The 23,228-nt window shown below is 45.3% G+C and overlaps 2 protein-coding genes across 2 annotated transcripts; both read left to right on the top strand.

Annotated features, from left to right (window-relative positions):
• The first annotated feature begins 357 nt into the window (after window positions 1–357).
• LOC134736575 (AFG3-like protein 2) lies at window positions 358–9,833 on the top strand. The gene is made up of 4 exons (XM_063638552.1): window positions 358–621; window positions 5,438–5,537; window positions 6,206–6,283; window positions 9,721–9,833. The coding sequence occupies exons 1-4, from the start codon at window positions 532–534 to the stop codon at window positions 9,831–9,833; spliced, it is 381 nt and encodes a 126-aa protein (XP_063494622.1). The 5' UTR covers window positions 358–531.
• Window positions 9,834–9,990: 157 nt separating this feature from the next.
• LOC129461062 (AFG3-like protein 2) lies at window positions 9,991–20,613 on the top strand. The gene is made up of 5 exons (XM_055239912.2): window positions 9,991–10,137; window positions 13,267–13,341; window positions 17,046–17,170; window positions 18,152–18,425; window positions 20,283–20,613. The coding sequence occupies exons 1-5, from the start codon at window positions 10,018–10,020 to the stop codon at window positions 20,511–20,513; spliced, it is 825 nt and encodes a 274-aa protein (XP_055095887.2). The 5' UTR covers window positions 9,991–10,017; the 3' UTR covers window positions 20,514–20,613.
• Window positions 20,614–23,228: the final 2,615 nt, after the last annotated feature.

Consider the following 23,228-nt stretch of genomic DNA (forward strand, 5'->3'; position numbering starts at 1 on the left):
AAAAAAAAAAAGAGGCCGGGCGCGGTGGCTCACGCCTGTAATCCCAGCACTTTGGGAGGCCGAGGCGGGTGGATCAGGAGGTCAGGAGCGGCCTACAGCAGCTCCTCCTGCCTGGCGGCGTGGGCCCGGGCGAGCAGCCCTGCTTCCGGACGGTGAGTCCTACCTGGGCGCCAGGCGCCCTCCGCCCTGCCTCGGGCCCACTTCCGGCTCGGGAGAGCGGACGTCAAGGTCTCCGGCCCCCGCCCTCCCGCCGCACGCGGGCCATCCCTGCCGAGGGCCTGGGCACCCTGCGCTGTCTCTCCGCCGACCCCGGGAGCGCCGATTCGCGCTCAGCCCTGCCTGTGGGATTCAAGTTTTGAAAACGCGCAGCTCCAGTAGAGGCGGGTCTTCGCGCTTCACCGGGGCGGCTGAAGCCTCGAAGGTCATGTTGGCTTGGTGGCCGTCCTTGTCCCCGCTTTCGTGTCCCGGGAGCACGGAACGAAGGCGTCTGTAATTTTGAGTCAGCAGCACGAGCACGATGTAGTCGCAAGGATGGGTTTTAGAGTCGGGCTGCCTAACCTCTCCGAGTCTCCGTGTTCCCGTCTGTTGAATGGGGCCATTGCGGGCATTACAGGACTGGCAGTATTAGCTGTTATTATTAAGAATGTCACCTTTTCAGAGCAGGGACTCTGTGTTCATTGCATATCAGGGCCTGCTCTCAGCATGAGGCTCTTTCTCTGTTGGTAGCCATCCCTCTAGATACGCGCACGGGACCTGATACGTGTTTCTGACATAATGTTAGTGTGTTGACAGAACCATGGCCGTGATCTGTCTCAAGGAAACGTTCACGTGTCAAATAGTCGCTCTCACTGTTTAGGTGACACGGTTCCTCAGCCTTGCACTGGTGTACGGGTGGTGGTTGAGGTCCCCGGGTCGGCCACGGGAACCTGGCTTGGCCTCCTGCTATCCCAGTGCCCTTGAGGTAGTCAGCTCAACGTCTTCACTGTAAGGGGAGATAGGCCAGTGCCGAGGCTCACGCCTGCGATCCCAGCACTTAGGGAGGCCGAGGCTGGAGAATCGCTTGAGTCCAGGAGTTGGAAACCAGCTTGGGTAGGGTAGCAGACCCTCCAATCTACATTTTTTTTAATTTTTTTTTTTTTTTTTTAGAGACGAGGTTTTGCTTCTTCGCCCAGGCCGGAGTGCAGCGGCGCAAACATAGCTCACTGCAGCCCCAAACTCAAGCGATCCTCCCGCCTCAGCCTCCGGAGTATCCGGGACTACAGCACCGTGGTTGATTTTTTAAAAATTTCTGGAGAGGCCAGGCGCGGTGGCTCACGCCTGTAATCCCAGCAGGCGGGCGGATCACGAGGTCAGGAAATCGAGACCATCCTGGCTAACACGGTGAAACCCCATCTGTACTAAAAATACAAAAAATTAGCCGGGCATGGTGGCGGGCGCCCGTAGTCCCAGCTGCTTGGGAGGCTGAGGCAGGAGAATGGCGTGAAACTGGGCGGTGGAGCTGGCAGTGAGCCGAGAGCGGGCCACTGCACTCCAGCCTGGGTGACAGAGCGAGACTCCGTCTCAAAAAAAAAAAAAAATTTCTGGAAAGATGGGGTTCACCATCTTGCTCAGTTGCCCAGGCTGGCCTCAAACTCCAGGACCCAGGCGATCCTCCCACCTCCTCCTCTCAAGTGTTGGGATTTCTGGCCTGAGCCACAGCTCCTGGCCTCTACAAATTTTTTTTTTTTTTCCTTATCTGGGCTCAGTGGCTCATGACTATAGTCCCAGCAACTCGGGGGAACAAGGCAGGTCGCTTGGCACGGGAGGTTGAGGCTCCAGTGAGTTGTGATTGCGCTGCTATACTCCAGCGTGGGTGACAGACCCTGTCTCTTAAAAAAAAAAAGGGCAGGGGTGGGGAGGGGGAATAATAGTGCCTGCATTCATGACTTTTACTCTTTGAGGCTCCCTTGCCAGTCTTAGATCAATTTCTTCGCTATGGTCATGCCACGCTGCCCTGTGGTAGGTCCTTTTTTGGTTTCCTGTATCCATTTCCCTGTTTTACCAAGCTCTGATCCCTTTTCTTTTCTTCTTTTTTTTTTTTTTTTTTTTTGAGGCAGAGTCTCACTCTGTCACCCAGACTGTAGTGCAGTGGTGTGATCTGGGGTCACCACAACCTCCACCTCCAGGGTTCAAGCGATTCTCCTGCCTCAGCCTCCCGAGTAGCTGGGATTACAGGCGCCCCCCACTACGCCAGGCAAAATTTTGTATTTTTAGTAGAGATGGTGTTTCATCATGTTGGCCAGGCTGTTCTCAAACTCCTGGCCTCAAGCAATCCATTTGGCCTCCCAAAGTGCTGGGATTACAGACGTGAGCCACCCTGTCCAGCCTGATTCCTTTTCTTTTGCTGCTCATGAATATTGGACTCAGACATACAGTTCCAGGTAGGGATCTGCGTTGTGAGCTTGCAATTTTATGTCAGAAGTGTTACCCAAAGGCCTTCCTTTTGAGTGACACTATTGTCCCTGTGAATATCACTCAGATGCTGATATATAAGGAAGTCCTCTGTGCTGACAGCTGTAGCTGATTGATTTGCGGGGGGTGGGGTGGAGGGGTTCACTGTCCTGATACATATTCTTTGGTACTCTCTGAAGATTTGCCTGGTGACACCTGGGCATTACTGTGCTGTGAGGGAGTCTGATAGGACAGGTTTTCCTTTATGTTCCTGCTGCCGTTAAAGATCAGAGACAGAAGTACTGCTTTCATGGTGAGGTTCCTGGGGAAGAGATTCTGATGTGTTGAGAGATGAGTTCTCAGGTGTTATGCCCAGAGGAATAAGACTGACGATAAAGCAACTGAAAAGTGCTCGTGTTGTCAAACATAAAGGCTAATTCTCCAAAATGCGGTGCTCTCAACTTAAATTTTGTGAATTAGTATCTCTTACATTATTCTTTGAATGATAGACACGCAGATCTTTGATTAGATATGCAGAGGAGAAGAAGTTTCATTGATGATTTCTTCATAGAACACAACCTCAGTGTTAAATTCAGTCACGGATTATTGCTAGGGATATTCCATGTCAACACAATTTGAAAATAGAGCCTAAAAAGGGCTTTTCAGTCAATATTTATGGAGGGCATACAGTGCCCAGTTCTGTAGTAAACTTTATGGTGATATAACGACTTGCTTTATATGGTAATATGGTTTGAGTTTGGCCTCACCAAAACTCATGTTGAAATTTGTTCCCCATCGTGGTGGTATTGGGAGGTGGGGCCCAGTGGGAGGTGTTTGGGCCATGAGGGTGGAGCCCTCATGAGTGTCTTGGTGCCTGCCATTCTACAGGTAGTGAGTGAGTTCTGTGAGCTGTGGTGGGACTGGCTTAGTTTCAGAGACCTTAGGTTGTTATAACGTAGAAGTTCCTCCCTCCTGGCATGTGGCTGCTTTGCCATTGACCTTCTCCCACCACGTTTTGATGTAGCACCTTCTCCTGCCATAATTTGACCTAGCATGTGATGCTCACCATAAGCCCAGCACCCTGTTTCTCATACTTACCCTCTTGCAGAACTGTGAGCTAAATAAACCTTTCTTTATAAATTACCCAGCTTCAGGCACTCTGTTACAGCGGAACAGAACGGACTAAGACTAAGACGTGGCGATATAAAGACCCCTTCATATTACCTCTGCACCACTCCTGTTCCCTGTACTCAGAGCTTTTGTTTGGTTACATTGTTATGCCATAGTGTAACTGATTTGTCCCATGATTTTCTTCCCTATGTTTCTATGCTTCTTAGGGGTGGGAACTGGTTCTGATTCCCCTTTGGACACCCTACTGCTTGACAGCACCTGACCTGGAGTTGTTGACTTGTCTAGCTTGAATAACATTTCATTTTAATCTACACCCTTAATGGATTTGGCATTGGAAAAAAACTCTTAAGTTGCATTCTTATCTGTTATCAGTGGTTATTTCATAGGCCAAGTGTTCCAGTGGTTGGGCAGGGTGTAACACAACATAAGCTCCAAAGTCTCCCGGGCCAGTATTGCACTCAGACAAAAACAATGTTGGTGTTCCTGTCCTGTTTTGCTGTGTAGAATTGTGTGTTTATTTGAAGTTAAATCATCTCATTCTGTTTTTTTATTGACGTTTTAATTTACAAACCATTCTTCATCTTAAATGTACAGTTCATTGGTTTTTAACATATTCATAAAGTTATGCAGCCATCATCACTGTCTCCAATTCCAGAACATTTTCAGCACTCCAGAAAGAAGCCCTGTGACCATTAGTAATCATTTCGCATTTCTCTGTAATCATTCCCCCAACTCTAGGCAACTACTAATGTATCTCTCTAGGGATTTGCCTATTCTAGACATTTCATATAAATGGAATCATAATATGTGACCTTTTGTGTCTGCCTTCTTTCACTTAGTATGATGTTTTCAGGGTTCATCCACGTGTCAGTACTTCATTCCTTTGTTTGAGTGACTGGTATTCTCTTGTATGGGTGTATCACATTTTATTTATCTGTTCATCATCAGGTGGTGAACGTTTGGCTTGTTCCTACTTTTTGACTGTTATGAATAAGGCTTCTGTGAACATTTGTGTGCATATTTTTTGTGGACATGTGTTTTCAGCTTCCTTGGGTAGGGGTGGCGTTGCTGGGTCATATGGTACCATTTTGGAGATCTGTCAAACTGTTTTCCAAAGTGGCTACACCATTTTACATTCTCACCAGCACAGTGTACAGGGCTCCAGTTTTTCACATCCTCACCCACACTTGTCTGTCTTTTTGATTATAGTGGGTATGAGGTGGTTTTATTTGGTTTTGTAATTTTTATAACTTTTTATTTTTTTGACACGGAGTCTCACTCCATCGCCCAGGCTGGTGTGCAGTGGCACGATCTCATCTCACTGCAACCTCTGTCACCTGGGTTCAAGCAATGCTCCAGCCTCAGCCTCCCGAGTAGCTAGGATTACAGGCACGTGCCACTGCGCCCGGCTAATTTTTGTATTTTTAGTAGAGACGGGGTTTCACCACCTTGGCCAGGCTGGTCTTGAACTCCTGACCTTGTGATGCACCTGCCTCGGCCTCCCAGTGTACTGGGATTACAGGTGTGAGGCACTGCGCCTGGCCAGGGTTTGTCTTTTGAATGCTACAAATTAAACAAACATCATCAAAGTGAATGTGTTGTCACATAACTATAATTGGACTGCAATTCAACATTATGTCTGATTTTGAAATATTCTTGTTTTCTGGATAATAATGTGTGTCTCCTGGTTCTTTTGCTGGGATCAGTGGCCTAGTGCTAGGTAACTCTAGTCCTCACTAAGGGAGTCATTCTGTGTTACTTCATAACCACCTGTGGAAGAGAGAGACCTTTCATCTACTTTAGGACCAGGGAATGAAGCTCTTTTAAATTTTTTATCTTGATACAACCATGGTTTTATTTTTATGTCATGTTGCAGCTTTACCGATTTGTTACAACTCAAGCAAGGGCCAGCAGAAATTCTCTTTTGACAGATGTAATTGCTGCTTATCAAAGATTCTGTTCTCGACCCCCAAAAGGTAAATGCTTAGGTGTGGCTGTAGTGTTCTACATTCTTAGGTTGGGTCTTTTGTCTCATTCTGTAACCCATTCCCCTGCCTCCAACTTATGTCTGATTACAGCGATGAAGATATGTCATCTTCAAATGTAACACTTTTGTAGATAATGAAATTGATATGCAAAAAGGAGGCTTTTTCCTTTAACACTTCTGGGTTGTGAACTCTATTATTTAGACTTTGATGTACTTGTACACAAGAAATGTTATGCTTTTACCTTGTGCTTTTTTTTTTTTTTTTTTGGAGACTGAGTTTCACTCTTGTCGCCCAGGTTGGAGTGCATTGGTGCTATCTTGGCTCACTGCAACCTCCACCTTCCAGGTTCGAGCAATTCTCCTGCCTCAGCCTCCCAAGTAGCTGGGATTACAGGCACCTACCACCACACCCAGCTAATTTTTTGTATTTTTAGTAGAGGCGGAGTTTTGCTGTGTTCGGCAGGCTGGTCTCGAACTCCTGACCTCAGGTGGTCTGCCCACCTTGGCCTCCCAAAGTGCTGGGATTACAGGCATGAGCCATCGCACCTGGCCAGCTTGTGCTTTTCAATGATGCATCAGCTGCTTTGAAAACGAAATGAACACAAAACCTGATGAATTTTAGTTTGAAGATAACTATTTTTTTTCCTTTTCTAACAGGATTTGAAAAATACTTTCCTAATGGAAAAAATGGAAAAAAAGGTAGTGAACCGAAAGAAGTTATGGGAGAGAAAAAAGGTACCTTTTGACAATATTATATTTGAATTTTGTGTTTTCCCCTCATGTATTATGGTGATAGTTTCCACTGAACAAAGAAAAGAGTTATCAGGCTGGTCACAGTGTCTCACGCCTGTAATCCCAGCCCTTTGGGAGGCCTAGGCGCGTGGATCACTTGAGCCCAGGAGATTGAGACCAGCCTGGGCAATGTGGTGAAACTCCGTCCCTACTAAAAATACAAAAAATTAGTTAGACATGGTGGTGCACACCTGTAGTCCCGGCTACCTGGGAGACTGAGGTGGGAGAATCACCTGAGCCTGGCAGTGAGCTGTGATTGTGCCATTGCACTCCAGCCTGGGCAACAGAGAGACCCTGTCTCAAAAAAAAAAAAAAAAAAAAAGAAAGTTATAGTAAGTCAGTTGTGAAGCTGTAGGTTGCAAGTACATATAAAATTCTACAGACCTTATGTTACATTTCACCTTAATTTTCTGTTGATATTTTCCTGTCATTTTGCAAATTGAAGTAATTTAAGGCTACCTTAGAGGTATTGTCTGGTCAAACTAAGCATATTTGATAGATATCTGGCACATAATTTAAAACATTGAGAAAAATCTTAGAAATCTAATACATGCAATTTATTTGATACATATTGTGTTTAGGGCAGTGTTTTAAAAATTGCACCTCAGAGCATTACCTCACCCTAGGGATTCGGAGAGACTTAATTAGAGCTCGGTGGCTGGGGGACTGAGTGGGCCTGCTGTGCCCATTTTGACTGACTTGCTGCTTTTTTTGTTTTGCTTTTTTTTTTTTTTTTTTTTTTTTTTTGAGACAGAGTCTCGCTCTGCCGCCCAGGCTGGAGTGCAGTGGTGCGATCTCGGCTCACTGCAAGCCCCGCCTCTCGGGTTCACACCATTCTCCTGCCTCAGCCTCCCCAGTAGCTGGGACTAGAGGCGCCCACCACCACGCCCAGCTAATTTGTTTTTTGTATTTTTAGTAGAGATGGGGTTTCGCTATGTTAGCCAGCATGGTCTCAATCTCCTGACCTCGTGATCCGCCTGCCTCGGCCTCCCAAAGCGCTGGGATTACAGGCGTGAGCCACCACGCCCGGCCCATCCTTGCTTTTTAGGAAAGTGTAAAGAAAACTGTAATTCAGTTCTCTTTTTTTTTGGCGGGGGGGAAAGGGGTCTCACTCTGTCGCCTAGGCTTCAGTGCAGTGGCACGATCTCACTGCAACCTCTGCCTCTTGGGTTCAAGTGATTCTCCTGCCTCAGCCTCCACAGTAGCTGGGATTACAGGCATGCACCACCATGCCTAGCTAAGTTTTAAGAGATGGGGTTTCACCATGTTGGCCAGGCTGGTCTTGAACTGCTGACCTCATGTGATCCACCCGCCTCAGCCTCCCAAAGTGCCAGGATTACAGGCGTGACCACTGCACCTGGCCTCGAGGAGTCCATGTTTTTAAATGTACTTGTCATCTAGTTGGAGAGACAAATACATGCCCAAAGAATGCAAAGGAGTAAGAGCCAGGGGACATGAGGAGGGAGAAGTGCTGGTGCGGGCTGGTGACAGCCCCAGGGCTCTAGATTGGAGCAGCACCTACAGTTCTCCCAGTGCATGCTAGGTGGTCTTTGAGTCTTGGTGTGGGGGCCGAGTAATGATAACCCATACAAGCTTTTGGGTTGCTTTTGTGTGGACATTCCTTTCTCCCTGAATGGTTTGGAGTGTTGCACAGCTTTAGTGGTGTGCTTACTGCGTGTTTACCAGTCCTGGGCCTCACTGGGGGGACTGAGGCTTGTGCACATCATACCTGTCTCAGACTCCACTCGAGACAGAGGTGCAGAAGCCCCTCGTATGCAGCACAGCGGGGTGAATGTGTCATGAAGCCACATGTTACATAGCCACTGAGGATGCTGGGTGCCTGTAGCCTCCCATCCTGCTACACTAGAGAGGTTGCTTCATGGTCACTGAAGACATTAGAAGTGTATTCGGACTGGGTGCAGTGGCTCATCTGTAATCCCAGCACTTTGGGAGGCCGAAGCCAGTGCATCACCTGAGGTCAGGAGTTGAAGACCAGCCTGGCCAACATGGTGAAACCCCATCTCTACTAAAAATACAAAAATTAGCCGGGCGTGGTGGCGTGATCCTGTAATCCCAGCTGCTCGGGAGGCTGAGGCACGAGAATCGCTTGAACCTGGGAGGCAGAGGTTGCAGTGAGCTGAGATCACGCCATTGTACTCCAGCCTGGGAGACGGAGTGAGACTCTGTCTAAAACAACAACAACAACAACAAGGACTGAATTACAGTTTTCCTTACATACATTTCCCTACGAAGCAAAGATGCCAGCTGAATATCAACTGTGGGTGGGTTTTTTTAGCCGTTTTTCAAAACCACGGGCTTTCCTGCAGAAGAAAATGTTTACCATGTATGCTTTGTGGGAGTAGGAAAGGGAGTACTTACTTTTGTTTTGTTTTGTTGTTGCTGTTGCTTTTGAGATAGGGTCTTCTTGTTGCCCAGGCTGGAGTGCAGTGATACAATCACAGCTCACTACAGGCTCAAACTCTAGGACTCAAGCAATCCTCCTGCCTCAGCCTCCTGTGTAGCTGGGACCACAGGTGCACACTATGATGCCTGGCTAATTTTTATTTTATTTTTTATTTTTTATTTTTTTTGAGACGAAGTTTCACGCTTGTTGCCCAGGCTGGAGTGCAATGGTGTGATCTTGGCTCACCACAACCTCCGCCTCCCAGGTTCAAGTGATTCTCCTGCCTCAGCCTCCCTAGTAGCTGGGATTACAGGCATGCGCCACCACACCCAGGTACTTTCGTATTTTTAGTAGAGACAGGGTTTCTCCATGTTGATCAGGCTGGTCTCAAACTCTCGACCTCAGGTGATCCGCCCACCTCAGCCTCCCAAAGTGCTGGGATTACAGGTGTGAGCCACCGTGCCCGGCCAGAGGCAGAGTCTTGCTTTGTTGCCCAGTCTGGTCTTGAACTCCTGGGCTCAAGGGATTCTCCTGCTTTGGCCCCCCAAAATTCTGGTATTACAGGCATGAGCCACCATGCATGGCCAGAACACACTTAAAACTTTGAGTGGGGACTGAGGAATTTGCATCCCAACTCTGTGACTTATTCACTGTCCCCTAACACTGCCACCCATTATCCAACAAGTTACTTAAGCTGTACTTTCTCCCTCTGTGAAGGGTATAACAGTCCTATAATTTCTTGAGTTATTGGGTTATTGTGCATATTTCATGAGATGATGCAAGTATAGCCCTTGGGAGCCTCCCTGATCGGTAAGCTTTGTATTTGTATTCTTTCTCATAGTGCTTCACTTAGTAACTGATTAGTTGGCACAGTGTATTCTGCAATGAGTCTTTTATTAAACGGTATACATGAAGACATTGCTGAGAGAGCTAAAACCTTGCCGTGCTTCTATGTGTGCTCTTTGTTTATGAACAGAATCAAAGCCAGCCGCTACCACACGCTCTTCTGGAGGAGGAAGTGGTGGTGGTGGAAAACGAGGTGGCAAGAAAGATGCTTCTCACTGGTGGTCCAAGTTCCAGAAGGTTTGATGCTGTACATTGTGTGAATTTCGAGGTTATGATGGTGGCCCAGAGAAGGCTGGGAGGCATTAGTGTAGTGTTGGAGGGATTTGTGTCTCACAGAGCATAGATCGTATTGTGGAATTTCATTCTTCACAGAAGCTGTCTCCCTCTCTGCCTAGGTGACATTCCATGGGACGACAAGGATTTCAGGATGTTCTTCCTCTGGACTGCTCTGTTCTGGGGTGGAGTCATGTTTTACTTGCTGCTCAAGAGATCTGGGAGAGAAATCACTTGGAAGGACTTTGTCAATAACTATCTTTCAAAAGGAGTAGTAAGTATTTTATGGGATTGGTGGCTGTTGTGGTTCAAAGGTGAAATTCATCAGATTAGACCAAGGAAGTGACAGCAGGTTAACCTGGCTCGTCCATTGTAAAATTATTACTTTCACTCAGATTTTTCTAATGCTGAGAAGTACTGCAACCAGAAAACCCGTGTTTTGACCTGGTGTCCTCACATTTACCCCCAAATTCTTTTATTTCACTACCTCCCAGAACTGGGTTTTGGAACCACTGCTTCTGACCATGGTCTTTGGCAGTCCTCTGCTTGTGCCCTTTTCTCACGTGCCCTCAGCTGCCCCTGCTCTGTGCTGTTGTGTGCCAGCCTCTGCCCTTGCTCTGTGCTGTCATGTGCCAGCCTCTGCCCTTGCTCTGTGCTGTCGTGTGCCAGCCTCTGCCCTTGCTCTGTGCTGTCGTGTGCCAGCCTCTTTGGGCCCTCTGTGGGTCTTTACTACCTTTAGTCACCTGTGGGCGTGGCAGCTAATCAGCGTGCGTCATCAGAGCAGATGGGGCTCTAAGGGAGGGCCAGGTGGGCGCGTGGTCCCTGCCATTTCTCTGTCTGCAGAGCAGCCTTTGTTACTGCCTGCTGGGCTTGCACATGTGTGACTATATTCACCACAACCAATGGGAAATAAGTAAGACCATATTTCAGCATATTTAAGATGCTATTGATTGTAAGACACATGGTGTTTTATAAGTTGCTAAGACAAATCTAATAAGATGCTGATGAAATTATGACATGCCATCAATTGTAAGATGGATCTCCATTTCTGATGTTAAAATATGAAAAATGTGTGTCTTAGAATTGATGCAGTGGCCGGGTGCGGTGGGTCATGCCTGTAATCCCAGCACTTTGGGAGGCCGAGGCGGGTGGATCACGAGGTCAGGAGATCGAGACCATCCTGGCTAACATGGTGAAACCCCCGTCTCTACTAAAAAATAGAAAAAATTAGCCAGGCGTGGTGGCACGTGCCTGTAGTCTCAGCTACTCCAGAGGGTGAGGCAAGAGAATGGCGTGAACCTGGGAGGCAGAGCTTGCAGTGAGCCGAGATTGCGCCACTGCACTCCAGCCCGGGCAACAGAGTGAGACTTTGTCTCAAAAAAGAAAAAAGAATTGATGCAGTATAGTGATAGACACCAGAATTAGGCCTGCTGTGTAGCCTTGGGGAAACCCCTTAACCTCTTAATACTTGGGTTTTCATCCATGAAATGGATAAAGTAAGACGACATTAATACTTACTGAGGTAGTGCAAAGAATTTAAATTCATTCTAAAGGATGTACAGGAAGGTAAGGATGTAAGAAATGGCTCTCTACTCTAATGAGCAGCTGCTGCTGTGCTAAGAGCTGAAGTTGACTGAGATTAACTTCAGTTTATGTTTCCCCTGGAAGTTGCAAACCTTCAGTGGACTCCAGAGTTCCAAAATGCTTACATCGGACAGATCCTGCCTGTACCATTGTCCTGTGCGTAGGGAGACGGGTTCCTGCTGCCTTCTTATGCCACCATCTGCCCAGAGTCCTTTTATCTAGTTGGATTTTTGAAACATGTTGATCTCATGAAAGTGAGGATCTTACATATGTAGTTCTCAGATGTAGTGGGGACTCCCACTCAGATGCTGCTCAGAAGCAGTGATCATCACGTGTGGACCGGGCTGCAGCCGTCCTTCCGATTGGGATGGTAGGTTCTCGAGGTGGCTTCTCCACAGCTGCAGCTCCTCCTGACCCTCTGGCTCTTTGGCATTAGTCTGCTGTCTCCCCAGCAGGTGTCTGTGGGGTGGAGCAGTGCCAATCATTCCTCTCTGACAGAGACTGCCTTTAAGAACAGTTGCTCCCCGATTCCAGCCCCTCCGGGATTGCTCTGGGACTCCTTTGCTTTTTGTTTTTCATTCTTGCCTTCCAGACTTGCTGACAAAGCAAGCAGTTAGAAATAAGCACATCCCAGAGTGCTCGTGCTCCTAAATCAGTTACAGTCCTTGGGATGTGGTGTTTAACAATGTTATTAAGAATCCTATGTAGGCTGGCCGTGCTGGCTCACAGCTGTAATCTGTGCACTTTGGGAGGCTGAGGTGGAGGATCACTTGAATCTAAGAGTTTGAGACCAGCCTGGGGAATGTAGGGAGACCCCATCTCTACAAAGAAATGTAAAAAAATTGGCCACTTGTGGTGACTTGCACTCTTAGTCCCAGCTACTCAGGAAGCTGAGGAGGGAGGATATTTTGTGCCCAGAGAAGTTGAGGCTGCAGTGAGCTATGATTGCACCACTGCACTCCAGCCTGAGTGAAATCCTGTCTAAAGACAAATAAAAAAAGGATCCTATATAATTAGGTGATTCAATTTTAAAAAAAGCTTAAACTATTTTATGTTTATAGAGTGACAAAAATTAAAAAGTCTCATACTACCAAATGTGGGTATGTCCTATAGAGCGATAGTCTATGTCCTATAGAACAATAATAATGTTTTGCTCATGGCAGTGTGAATTGGGGAACCATTTTGGAGAGCAATTTGGCAATATCTAGTAAAGTTGAAGGTACGTATACCCTGCAACACAGCCTTAGTGTGTCTATCTACAGGTGTGTTTCCTGGAGAAATTTTTTAAGATGTGCCCACAAAGGTAGATACGGGAATGTTCATAACAGCATTGCTTGTGAGAAGTGTGTAACAGCCTAGCTGTCTATTAACAGGAGGATGGATCAGTAACTTGGGTGTGGTCATAGCATGGCATACCCTGCAGCACGGAAGTGTGAGCTTGTGTAAACCTCACAAATGCAATGTTGGAGGGAAAAAGAAAGTTGTAGAAGGATACTTATATATAAAACAAGACCATTTTTAAAGTTAAAAACAGGCAGAAGGGAATGTGCATATTGTGTAGGGTTACCTTCATGTGTAATGCAAGTGCAAGGATGTGGTTTGGGCAATGCAGCCCCTAAATGAGAGCATAGCCCCCTTTGTGAGGGGCCGTGCCTGGGAGCTTCCGCAGAATTATAGGTGGGAACATGGGGGCATCTTTATCTGATTCTTTATTCTTTCCTTGTATGGCCGAAACATCATATGCATTTTAAATGAGCTTAAAGGAGTATCTCAAGTATTTTCTGTGAATTTATGTGTGAATTTATTTTTAAAATTCTAGGTAGACAGACTGGAAGTCGTCAACAAGCGTTTTGTTCGAGTGACCTTTACACCAGGAAAAACTCCTGTTGATGGGGTAAATCATTTTATTAACTGATGTGAATTAGTTGTAAATTAACATTTTCAGATTTAAAGCTGAAAGGAAAACCTGCCTCATACCCTAGGAGTTATACTCACCGGATATATCAGAACTGGGCAGTGTGCAGGGGTGATCTTACTGACATCAGTGGAAATGGGAATGTTGTGTATGGATTATTGATGTAGGGATTGGGTCAGTGTTTTGTTTTGTTTCTGATAATCATTTTGACTACATTTAGAAGACAGTGAGTGAAATCTCAGTTTTCAGTATTCCAGAATAGTCTTTGACTTTTCAAGACTGAGAAGTAGTTATTTGATTAGGAAAAAATTAAAATCTCAATTGCCTATGTTTTGGGACAGCTTTTATCAAATTAGTTTAAAAGCATCCCTACCATCTCCCAACCATTTTGTGATATTATATTATTTTAATTTCTATTTGATTTCCTATTTTAAAAATAATTTGTATTTCCTCTCCAACCAGTCTGGAGTATACTTCCAGAGACCACAGAGCAAGCTGAATGCACTGAGGGAATTCTGGAGGGGAGGGGAGAGAGGTGAAGCTGAGGCTCCCAGGACTTGCCAGGCTCCCTTAGGATAATTGAGTTTAACCATTTTCTAGCCATCCCGCCTGGACAGGGCAACATTTAAGGACAACTAGAAGTGATGGTGGCCATATCTCTCTGTTTAATAGCATGTCAGCAAATAGCAGAGTGTCTGTAAAGTCTTAGGGCTCTGGTGTTGCCCTGTGTTTAGGAAGGTATTTTAATTGTCTTGATTTCCCATTCCCTCTACCTAATGATGCAATGCCTATTAATAACCATGCTTTATCCTCAGACTTTAGTGCTGGGAATTAAGTTGGCACTTTCTCATGAGGCCGGTAGGCAACGTGTGTTCCAGCACTGTGGGAAGCGCACACACACCCATCCCTCTGCTTCTGGGAGGGAAGCCTAGGGAGAAAGTAGGGATGCGTGTGAGATGTCTCTGCAAGGACGTCCTCTCACACATTGTCTATACGTAGAAAAAATGAGAAACAACCCAGCGGCCCATGCCAGGCACGGGGTTAACAGGGAATCCTTGTTCCCTGTCTGTTTCCGGCTGAGCAGTTGTCCTTGGGGGCAGTGCCATCCCTAGGGGCGATTTGGACATTGGCGGGAACTTGTTTTCCAGTGTTGGCATGCACAAGCATTTATGTGTTGAAATTCATACCATTGTATATAAAGTGCTTTCTTTGTATTTCTCTTTTATATTACAGTTAAGGTGTATATTGATTTCTTTTCAAAATTGTATTTCAAGATTGTAAAGGTGGTATTATACAGTCTTGAGGGACAGGCCTGAAATGCTGATGTTGTTTGTGTCTGAATATTGGGGTTATGGATGTATTTGCTTTCTGTGTGGGCATATCCCGAGTTTTTACAGAGAGTGTATATTACCTGCTTACTAAAGACTTCTTGTTTTGAGCTTTCAGAAACAGATTTTCAGTGTCCTGTTGTGAATGGAGCAGCAGTATTAATCACTGTGCAGTGCTGCACACACACAGCCTTTAGCCTTACATCGAGTAGTAGATGGCTTACCTTCTCTATGATAGTAGAGGAGGGCTTAATGCTTAAATGAGATAGGGTCAGTCAGTGGTGGTTTTCAAATTTTAGTGTGCATAAGAATTATCTAGAAAGCTATTAAAACTTGAGTCCTGGGACCCCATCCCCGCAGAGGTTCTTATCTAGATTGTGTTCTGGGAATCTGCATTTCTAACATGCTCCTGGGTGGCACCATGCTGCTGGTCCTGGGTTCACACTGCTTCTGTGATGGAAGCCAGGTGTTTGGCCCATTGCCCAGTTGATAGCAGGAGCTGAGTTAGGGAATGTTCCATCCTCTGTGGTTAATCTATTCTGAGCAGGTTTTGGGGCTTTGTAACCATGTGAATTTTGTATCTTTGTCAGTGAATAATTTACCAAATACTGTTATGTTGTTGTATAATATAAAACTTACTCTTCATCTTTTATTTTTAGGTACTTGGAGAGAAATACCAAAGTAATGTTCCTCACTCAGTAACACTGGTGGGAAGGATATGCGATGACTTGTTGCTCTCTTATGAGGTTTTGTTTTTTTGTTTGTTTTTTGAGATGGAGTCTGACTTTGTTGCCCAGGCTGGAGTGCAGTGGCGCGATCTTGGCTCACTGCAACTTCCGCCTCCCAGGTTCAAGAAGTTCTCTGCCTCAGCCTCCCAAGTAGCTGGGATTACAGGTGCCTGCCATGGCTAATTTTTTTTGTGTTTTTAGTAGAGACAGGGTTTCACCATCTTGACCAGGCTCGTCTTGAACTCCTGACCTTGTGATCCACCTGCCTTGGCCTCCCAAAGTGTTGGAATTACAGGTGTGAGCCACTGCACCGAGCCTTGTTTTTTGTTTTGAAATGGAGTCTCGCTCTGTCGCCTATGCTGGAATACAGTGGCACAATCTTGGCTCACTGCAACCTGTGCCTCCCGGGTTCATGCCTCCCAAGTAGCTGGGCCTATAGGCGGGTGCCACCATGCCTAGCTAGTTTTTGTAGTTTTAGTAGAGACAGTTTGAGACCATGGTGGCCAGGCTGGTCTCGAACTCCTCACCTCGGGTGATCTGCCACCTGGGCTTCCCAAAGTGCTGGGATTACTGGCCACTGTGCCCAGCCTAATGAGTTTTATATCATAGACTTACTGTTTTGATTTTAAAAATACTTTTTTAAAAAAAGATGATTGCAGGTTAAAGGAGAAACAAAGTTTTTTTGTACTATAAAATGGAGCTAATACATGCACAGTGCTTGAAATGGGGTCTTCTAGCTAGTAAACTCCATAAATGTGAGCTGTTAAAATCAGTGTCCTCATGGTTGTGTAAAGGCAATGTGACATTGTGGTTAGGACACTGGTTCAGGAGCCAGACTGTCTGGGTTCAGGTCCTAGCCTCTTATTTCATGTGTGACCATGAGCAAGTTTTCTCATTTGTAGAATGGGAACAGGAGTCAGGGCTCATATTCAGTCAGTAGACACGCGTACAACAGGAAATAATTATGTGCTGATTGGTAGAATAGCCTTGACCTGGCCCCTGAGGTGTCCCTGTGCTGGGCCCTGTGGGTCTCTGCAGCTCTAGGGAATAAAGAGGGATTGCCTGGCACAGCAAGGCACACCTGTTCCAGTTGCACAGTGGGGATGTGGTGTTCAGATTTTGAACATCGCCCCCAGTGATGGCACCTGCTTCTTAGGATGGTCCTCAGGATTGAATGAACTAATGCATCTAAAGGGCCCAGAACAATGCCTGGCACTTAGTACTTGCCTAGTAAACTTTAGCTCTTATCACTGTTTCACAGTAGTTTTAAATTTGCTAATAGGGAGCTAAAATACCTAGGAAATGGAGGAAGAGAGAAACAATGCATATTTATTTTTAAAAGGATTATGTTTTCAAATAGGCTTTTCATTCTGTTTTTTGAGTTTATAATTTTAGAGCCACTGAGATATTGCTGCTAAAGAAATGCTTATTTGCCAAGAATTGCCAAGTGTTCTCAATGAGTGACATTTAATCACCACATTATTAAAGCCAGTCTTTTATTATTGTTTTTTCTTTAATTTATAAATTTTCAGTATTTCTGAAAAATTCTTAAAAAGTTGAACCCTTTAGTGAATTGAACCTTTTAGTTTCACTACACTCTTAGGATATTTTTTTTTTGTTTTTATAGCAATACGTTTGGTTTAATATTGGCAGTGTGGCCACCTTTGAATGGAATCTGGAAACTTTACAGCAGGAATTGGCCATAGAAGGAGAAAATTGGGTACCTGTTGTCTACATTGCTGAAAGTGATGGGTAATCTCAAAGATAATATTTTGGAGACTGTTTACTGTGCTGCCTGTGGTTCACTGTGTTCTGTCCCTGGGTGCAGGGCTACACATTATATTCTCAAACAGGCCTTTCTCAGTTTGGCCAGATTTTTAAAAACTATTAGTAATTCACTAGTTTTTGCATGACTCATTCATTTTCTTTCTTTTTTTTTTTTTTGAGATGGGGTTTCTCTCTGTCACCCAGGCTGGAGTGCAGTGGTGTGATCTTGACTCACTGCAACCTTTGCCCCCACCCCAGTTCACACGATTCTCCTGACTCAGCCTCCTTAGTAGCTGGGATTATAGGCTTCCGCCACCATGCCCGGCTAATTTTTGTATTTCTAGTAGAGGCAGGGATTCACCATGTTGGCCAGGCTGGTCTCGAATTCCTGACTTCAGGTAATCCACTTGCCTCAGCCTCCTAAAGTGCTGGGATTACAGTTGTGAGCCACCACGCCTGGCTTTTTATCTTTATTTTTATTTTTATTTTTGATTCATTCCCTTTCTACACATTTATACTTATCTTGATTAAGCAGTGGTTTAGGGTATTAACATTCAATGCATTGACCTTTGGTAGGATTTTAGCATAAAGAACCCCTTTGTATCAAAGAGTGCCATTCCCTTTGAACTATCATTTATGTTTACATTTCACAGTTTTCCAGGATTTTTAGGTGATTCTTCTCTTATCAGAACTTCTTCTTTGGGGGTTGTCTTTAATAAGACCATGTTAGTAACCCCACTTAAAGTCTGGGCAGATGCTCCATTTATTTCAAAGAGTTGGTTGCCGTGGAGCTTATTTGGGAATTCTGTTGCCTTTGAAGAACACTTGCAAGTTACCCTCCTTTGTATTAAGTGCAGAAGGTATACTTTGGTGTAGCTATATATATTTATATTGATATCTTGCACCACATGCGAAAGCTGGAGGTGAGCAGCCAGTCCTAACCCGTGTTGCACTGTGTGTCCCCAGCTCTTTTCTGCTGAGCCTGCTGCCTACGGTGCTCATCATCGCCTTCTTGCTCTACACCATCAGAAGAGGGCCTGCTGGCATCGGCCAGACAAGCCGAGGGATGGGCGGACTCTTCAGTGTCGGAGAAACCACTGCCAAGGTCTTAAAGGATGAAATTGATGTGAAGTTCAAAGATGTGGCTGGCTGTGAGGAGGCCAAGCTAGAGATCATGGAATTTGTGAATTTCTTGAAAAACCCAAAGCAGTATCAAGACCTAGGAGCAAAAATCCCAAAGGTAAAATGAACTTTTAGAAGATTAACTTTTCGAAGTGTTTCTTGATCTCTGAAGTTATAATTCTATGAAGTTTGATTACTTATTATAGATAGCTGTTTTGCTGTCCTTCCTCTTTCTCAGCTTACTAGGCTAGCCTCTGCCCAACTCGAGGATCTTTTTGGGTCAGTTGCTCTGTGTGAATGTGTCTTGTATAGTGTATGTATTCCTAAAAATATCTGTGTTACCTCCTCTTGGAAGACTTTCTTGATTCGTCTTCCCTCTCCCTCCAATCTGATTTAGGTGCCCTATCTCTCAGCAACTGTAGGCCCGCTATAGCTCACTGACAATGTCACCCTCTGCTGTCACCCAGTGTCCCTTCGAGGGATGTATGTGGACAGGACAGCTGTGCTGGCGCTGAGGTTCACGGCCAGTATGTGGAGAGGACACAGCACTCACCATCACCTCCCCCTTTCCAGCAAATACGCTCTTGCCTGCTGTGCTAGTGGTGGGCTGTACCCTACAGGGCTTGGTGCCCCTAGGGCTAGGCGTGGAACAGTAACTTCATATTTGTTAAATGGATCGGCTATTAAGTAAATGAATAAAAAGGTATAATTCTTTTAAAAGTCAATTAATAAATTTTACTTTAAAGGAATCCTTTGAAAGATAATCATTATTTCCTTGATTTTTATGTCTTGCTTCTATGGATAAAAGTCATATTTTATTAATTTATAACTTACTGTTACTTAGTACCCATTTGCATCACACCTAGCTGTCTCTACAACTTAATATAATAGGTGTGTAAGGCCAGGCGCAGTGGCTCACACCTGTAATCCCAGCACTTTGGGAGGCCGAGGTGGGTGGATCACCTGAGGTCAGGAGTTCGAGACCAGCCTGGCCAACATGGTGAATCCCTGTCTCTACTACAAATACAAAAAATCAGCTGGGCATGGTGGTGTGCGCCTGTAATCCCAGCTGCTCAAGAGGCTGAGGCAGGAGAATTGCTTCAACCTGGGAGGTGGAGGTTGCAGTGAGCCAAGATCGTGCCACTGCACTCTAGCCTGGACAAGAGTGAAACTCTATCTCAAAAAAAAAAAAAAAAAGTGTATTGTTTGAGCAAACACGTCTTTCTTTGTAGTGAAGTTCATCATTGGTCGTTAGATTTCTACTTCATTTGTGAAACTTTTAAAGAAGAAAATAAGCAAAATTTTAAAAATACCTTAAGGTTTTATTACAGAGCCTAGAAAAAATGTCATTTGACCATATTATCTACCTCCTCACAGTATTTGGATATGGTAGTGTGGTAGTATGTCTATTTGTAAATAAGAGAGGATACTGTTTGTGGGTAGTCAATGGAAATAAAAACAAATTCACAGTTAGGTTTTAAGTTGCATGTCCAACCATGCTAAAAATGTACTGATTTGTACATGAAAGTAGAAGTCAGAAGTTGGGTTTATTAATTATTCGAGCTCAAAAACCAATTTTACTTGTAAAGAGTAAAAGCATTTCATAAATCAGGAGTGTGGTGTTTGTGTCTTCTTGAATTATTTAAGTAAATCTTAGCAGATTTATTAGTATATTCCTAGCCTAAATCACTCTTTACATACTGTTAGACTAAAGATCTAAAAATCAGCCCTAGGAAAAAAATGAAATATTTTAAATTTCACATTCTTACCAAATTTTTTGAAACAAAATTACTTTTGATAATCTTTTTATTCTTACTAATATAAAAATGTTCTACCATAGCCCAGATGTTTAAGTAATATTTAATATATATCAATAAGATTTAGAGACAGAGTTATATCTTGGAATTATTTGCAGATACACAATTTACTTTTCTGAAATTCTCATTAAATGTAATTTCTTTTTTCATATCTGAAGGATGCCATTCTCACTGGTCCTCCAGGCACTGGGAAGACGCTGCTAGCTAAGGCCACAGCCGGAGAAGCCAATGTCCCCTTCATCACCGTTAGTGGATCCGAGTTTTTGGAGATGTTCGTTGGTGTGGGCCCTGCTGGAGTGAGTCTCATTCTGTTCGGATGGTACAGCTTCCATACACCTACCACTTCCCCACAGATGGGGGCACTTGCTAGAGATGGCCCTTCCCCCTAGAGTGCTAGAGTGACCTCTCACCAGTCCCTGGCCTGAGCTCTCCTCCAGGCCTAAGCCTTCAGCAAGGCCTGTGACTTCCACCCCACCTTCCCTCGCACCAGCTAGGACTGCAGTCTGCTACCTATATTAGACCAATTTCAAGAATTGGCGGCTGGGCGCGGTGGCTCACGCCTGTAATCCCCGCACTTTGGGAGGATGAAGTGGGTGGAATGCTTGAAGTCAGGAGTTCGAGACCAGCTGGCCAACATGGCGAAGCTCTGTCTCTACTAAAAATAGAAAAATTAGCCAGGCATGGCCGCGCATGCCTATAATCCCAGCTATTTCGGAGGCTGAGGCAGGAGAATCTCTTGAACCCAGGCGGCAGAAGTTGCAGTGAACCAAGATCACACCACTGCATTCCAGACTGGGCAACAGAGTGAGACGCTGTCTCAAAAAAAAAAAAAAAAAAAAGAAGAAGAATTTGCATTTGCTTTATTTGTGGATTTTTTTTTTTTTGGTGACAACATTTATTGAGATATAATTGACATACCAAACAATTGATCCCTGTAAAGTATACAATTCAGTAGCTTTTATTAATTCACAGATTTGTGCAACCATCACCACAATCAGTTTTACAACATTTCCATTACATCAAGAAGAAATCCTGGCTGGGCGTGGTGGCTCACACTTGTAATCCCAGCACTTTGGGAGGCCGAGGCGGGCAGATCACAAGGTCAGGAGATCGAGACCATCCTGGCTAACATGGTGAAACCCTGTCTCTACTAAAAATACAAAACCAAAATTAGCTGTGCGTGATGGCGGGTGCCTGTAGTTCCAGCTACTTGGGAAGTGGAGGCAGGAGAATGGCGTGAACCTGGGGTGGAGGTGGAGGTTACACTGAGCTGAGATCACACCACTGCACTCCAGCCTGGGTGACAGAGTGAGACTCGTCTCAAAAAAAAAAAAGAAAACATCAACGGAGCCAAGATGGCCGAATAGGAACAGCTCCGGTCTACAGCTCCCAGCGTGAGCAACACAGAAGATGGGCGATTTCTGCATTTCCATTTGAGGTACCGGGTTCATCTCACTAGGGAATGCCAAACAGTAGGTGCAGGACAATCGGTGCAGTACACTGTGCGCGAGCCGAAGCAGGGTGAGGCATTGCCTCACTCGGGAAGCACAAGGGGTCAGGGAGTTCCCTTTCCTAGAAAAGAAAGGGGTAACAGACGGCACCGGGAAAATCAGGTCAGTCCCACCCTAATACTGCGCTTTTCCAACGGGCTTGGAAAACGGCACACCGGGAGATTGTATCCCACACCTGGCTCGGAGGTTCCTATGCCCAAGGAGTCTTGCTGATTGCTAGCACAGCAGTCTGAGATCAAACTGCAAGGTGGCAGCGAGGCTTGGGGAGGGGCGCCCGCCATTGCCTAGGCTTGCTTAGGTAAACAAAGCAGCCAGGAAGCTCGAACTGGGTGGAGCCCACCACAGCTCAAGGAGGCCTGCCTGCCTCTGTAGGCTCCACCTCTGGGGGCAGGGCACAGACAAACAAAAAGTCAGCAGGAACCTCTGCAGACTTAAATGTCCCTGTCTCACCGCTTTGAAGAGAGGAGTGGTTCTCCCAGCAGGCAGCTGGAGATCTGAGAATGGGCAGACTGCCTCATTAAGTGGGTCCCTGACCCCTGAGCAGCCTAGCTGGGAGGCACCCCCCAGTAGGGACAGACTGACACCTCACTCAGCCAGATACTCCTCTGAGACAAAACTTCCAGCAGAACTATCAGACAGCTGAATTTGCAGTCCAATGAAAATCCGCTGTTCTGCAGCCACTGCTGCTGACACCCAGCCAAACAGGGTCTGGAGTGGACCTCTAGCAAATTCCAACAGACCTGCAGCTGAGGGTCCTGTCTGGTAGAAGGAAAACTAACAAACAGAAAGGACATCCACACCAAAATCCCATCTGTACATCACCATCATCAAAGATCAAAAGTAGATAAAACCACAAAGATGGGGAAAAAACAGAGCAGAAAAATTGGAAACTCAAAAAAGCAGAGCACCTCTCCTGATCCAAAGGAGCGCAGTTCCTCACCAGCAATGGAACAAAGCTGGACGGAGAATGACTTTGACGAGTTGAGAGAAGAAGGCTTCAGACGATTAAGCTACTCCAAGCTACGGGAGGAAATTCAAAACAATGGCAAAGAAGTTAAAAACTTTGAGAAAAAATTAGATGAATGGATAACTAGAATAACCAATGCAGAGAAGGGCTTAAAGGAGCCGATGGAGCTGAAAGCCAAGTATCAAGAACTACGTGAAGATTGCAGAAGCCTTGGTAGCTGATGCGATCAACTGGAAGAAAGGGTACCAGTGATGGAAGATGAAATGAATGAAATGAAGCAAGAAGGGAAGTTTAGAGAAAAAAGAATAAAAAGAAATGAACAAAGCCTCCAAGAAATATGGGACTATGTGAAAAAACCAAACCTACGTCTGATTGGTGTACCTGAAAGTGACAGGGAGAATGGAACCAAGTTGGAAAACACTCTGCAAGATATTATCCAGGAGAACTTCCCCAATCTAGCAAGGCAGGCCAACATTCAGATTCAGGAAATACAGAGAACACCACAAAGATACTCCTCAGGAAGAGCAACTCCAAGACACATAATTGTCAGATTCACCAAAGTTGAAATGAAGGAAAAAATGTTAAGGGCAGCCAGCGAGAAAGGTCAAGTTACCCACAAAGGGAAG

Source organism: Symphalangus syndactylus, chromosome 1 (genome assembly GCF_028878055.3).
Source record: "Symphalangus syndactylus isolate Jambi chromosome 1, NHGRI_mSymSyn1-v2.1_pri, whole genome shotgun sequence".
Lineage (NCBI taxonomy): Eukaryota > Metazoa > Chordata > Mammalia > Primates > Hylobatidae > Symphalangus > Symphalangus syndactylus.

Coding starts and splice junctions, on each gene's coding strand:
- LOC134736575 (XM_063638552.1), top strand. CDS start 532: ATGGGTTTTAGAGTCGGGCTGCCTAACCTCTCCGAGTCTCCGTGTTCC. Junction 5,538..6,205: donor CTGTTCTCGACCCCCAAAAG/GTAAATGCTTAG, acceptor CTTTTCTAACAG/GATTTGAAAAATACTTTCCT. Junction 6,284..9,720: donor AGTTATGGGAGAGAAAAAAG/GTACCTTTTGAC, acceptor GTTTATGAACAG/AATCAAAGCCAGCCGCTACC.
- LOC129461062 (XM_055239912.2), top strand. CDS start 10,018: ATGTTCTTCCTCTGGACTGCTCTGTTCTGGGGTGGAGTCATGTTTTAC. Junction 10,138..13,266: donor ACTATCTTTCAAAAGGAGTA/GTAAGTATTTTA, acceptor TTAAAATTCTAG/GTAGACAGACTGGAAGTCGT. Junction 13,342..17,045: donor GAAAAACTCCTGTTGATGGG/GTAAATCATTTT, acceptor TTGTTTTTATAG/CAATACGTTTGGTTTAATAT.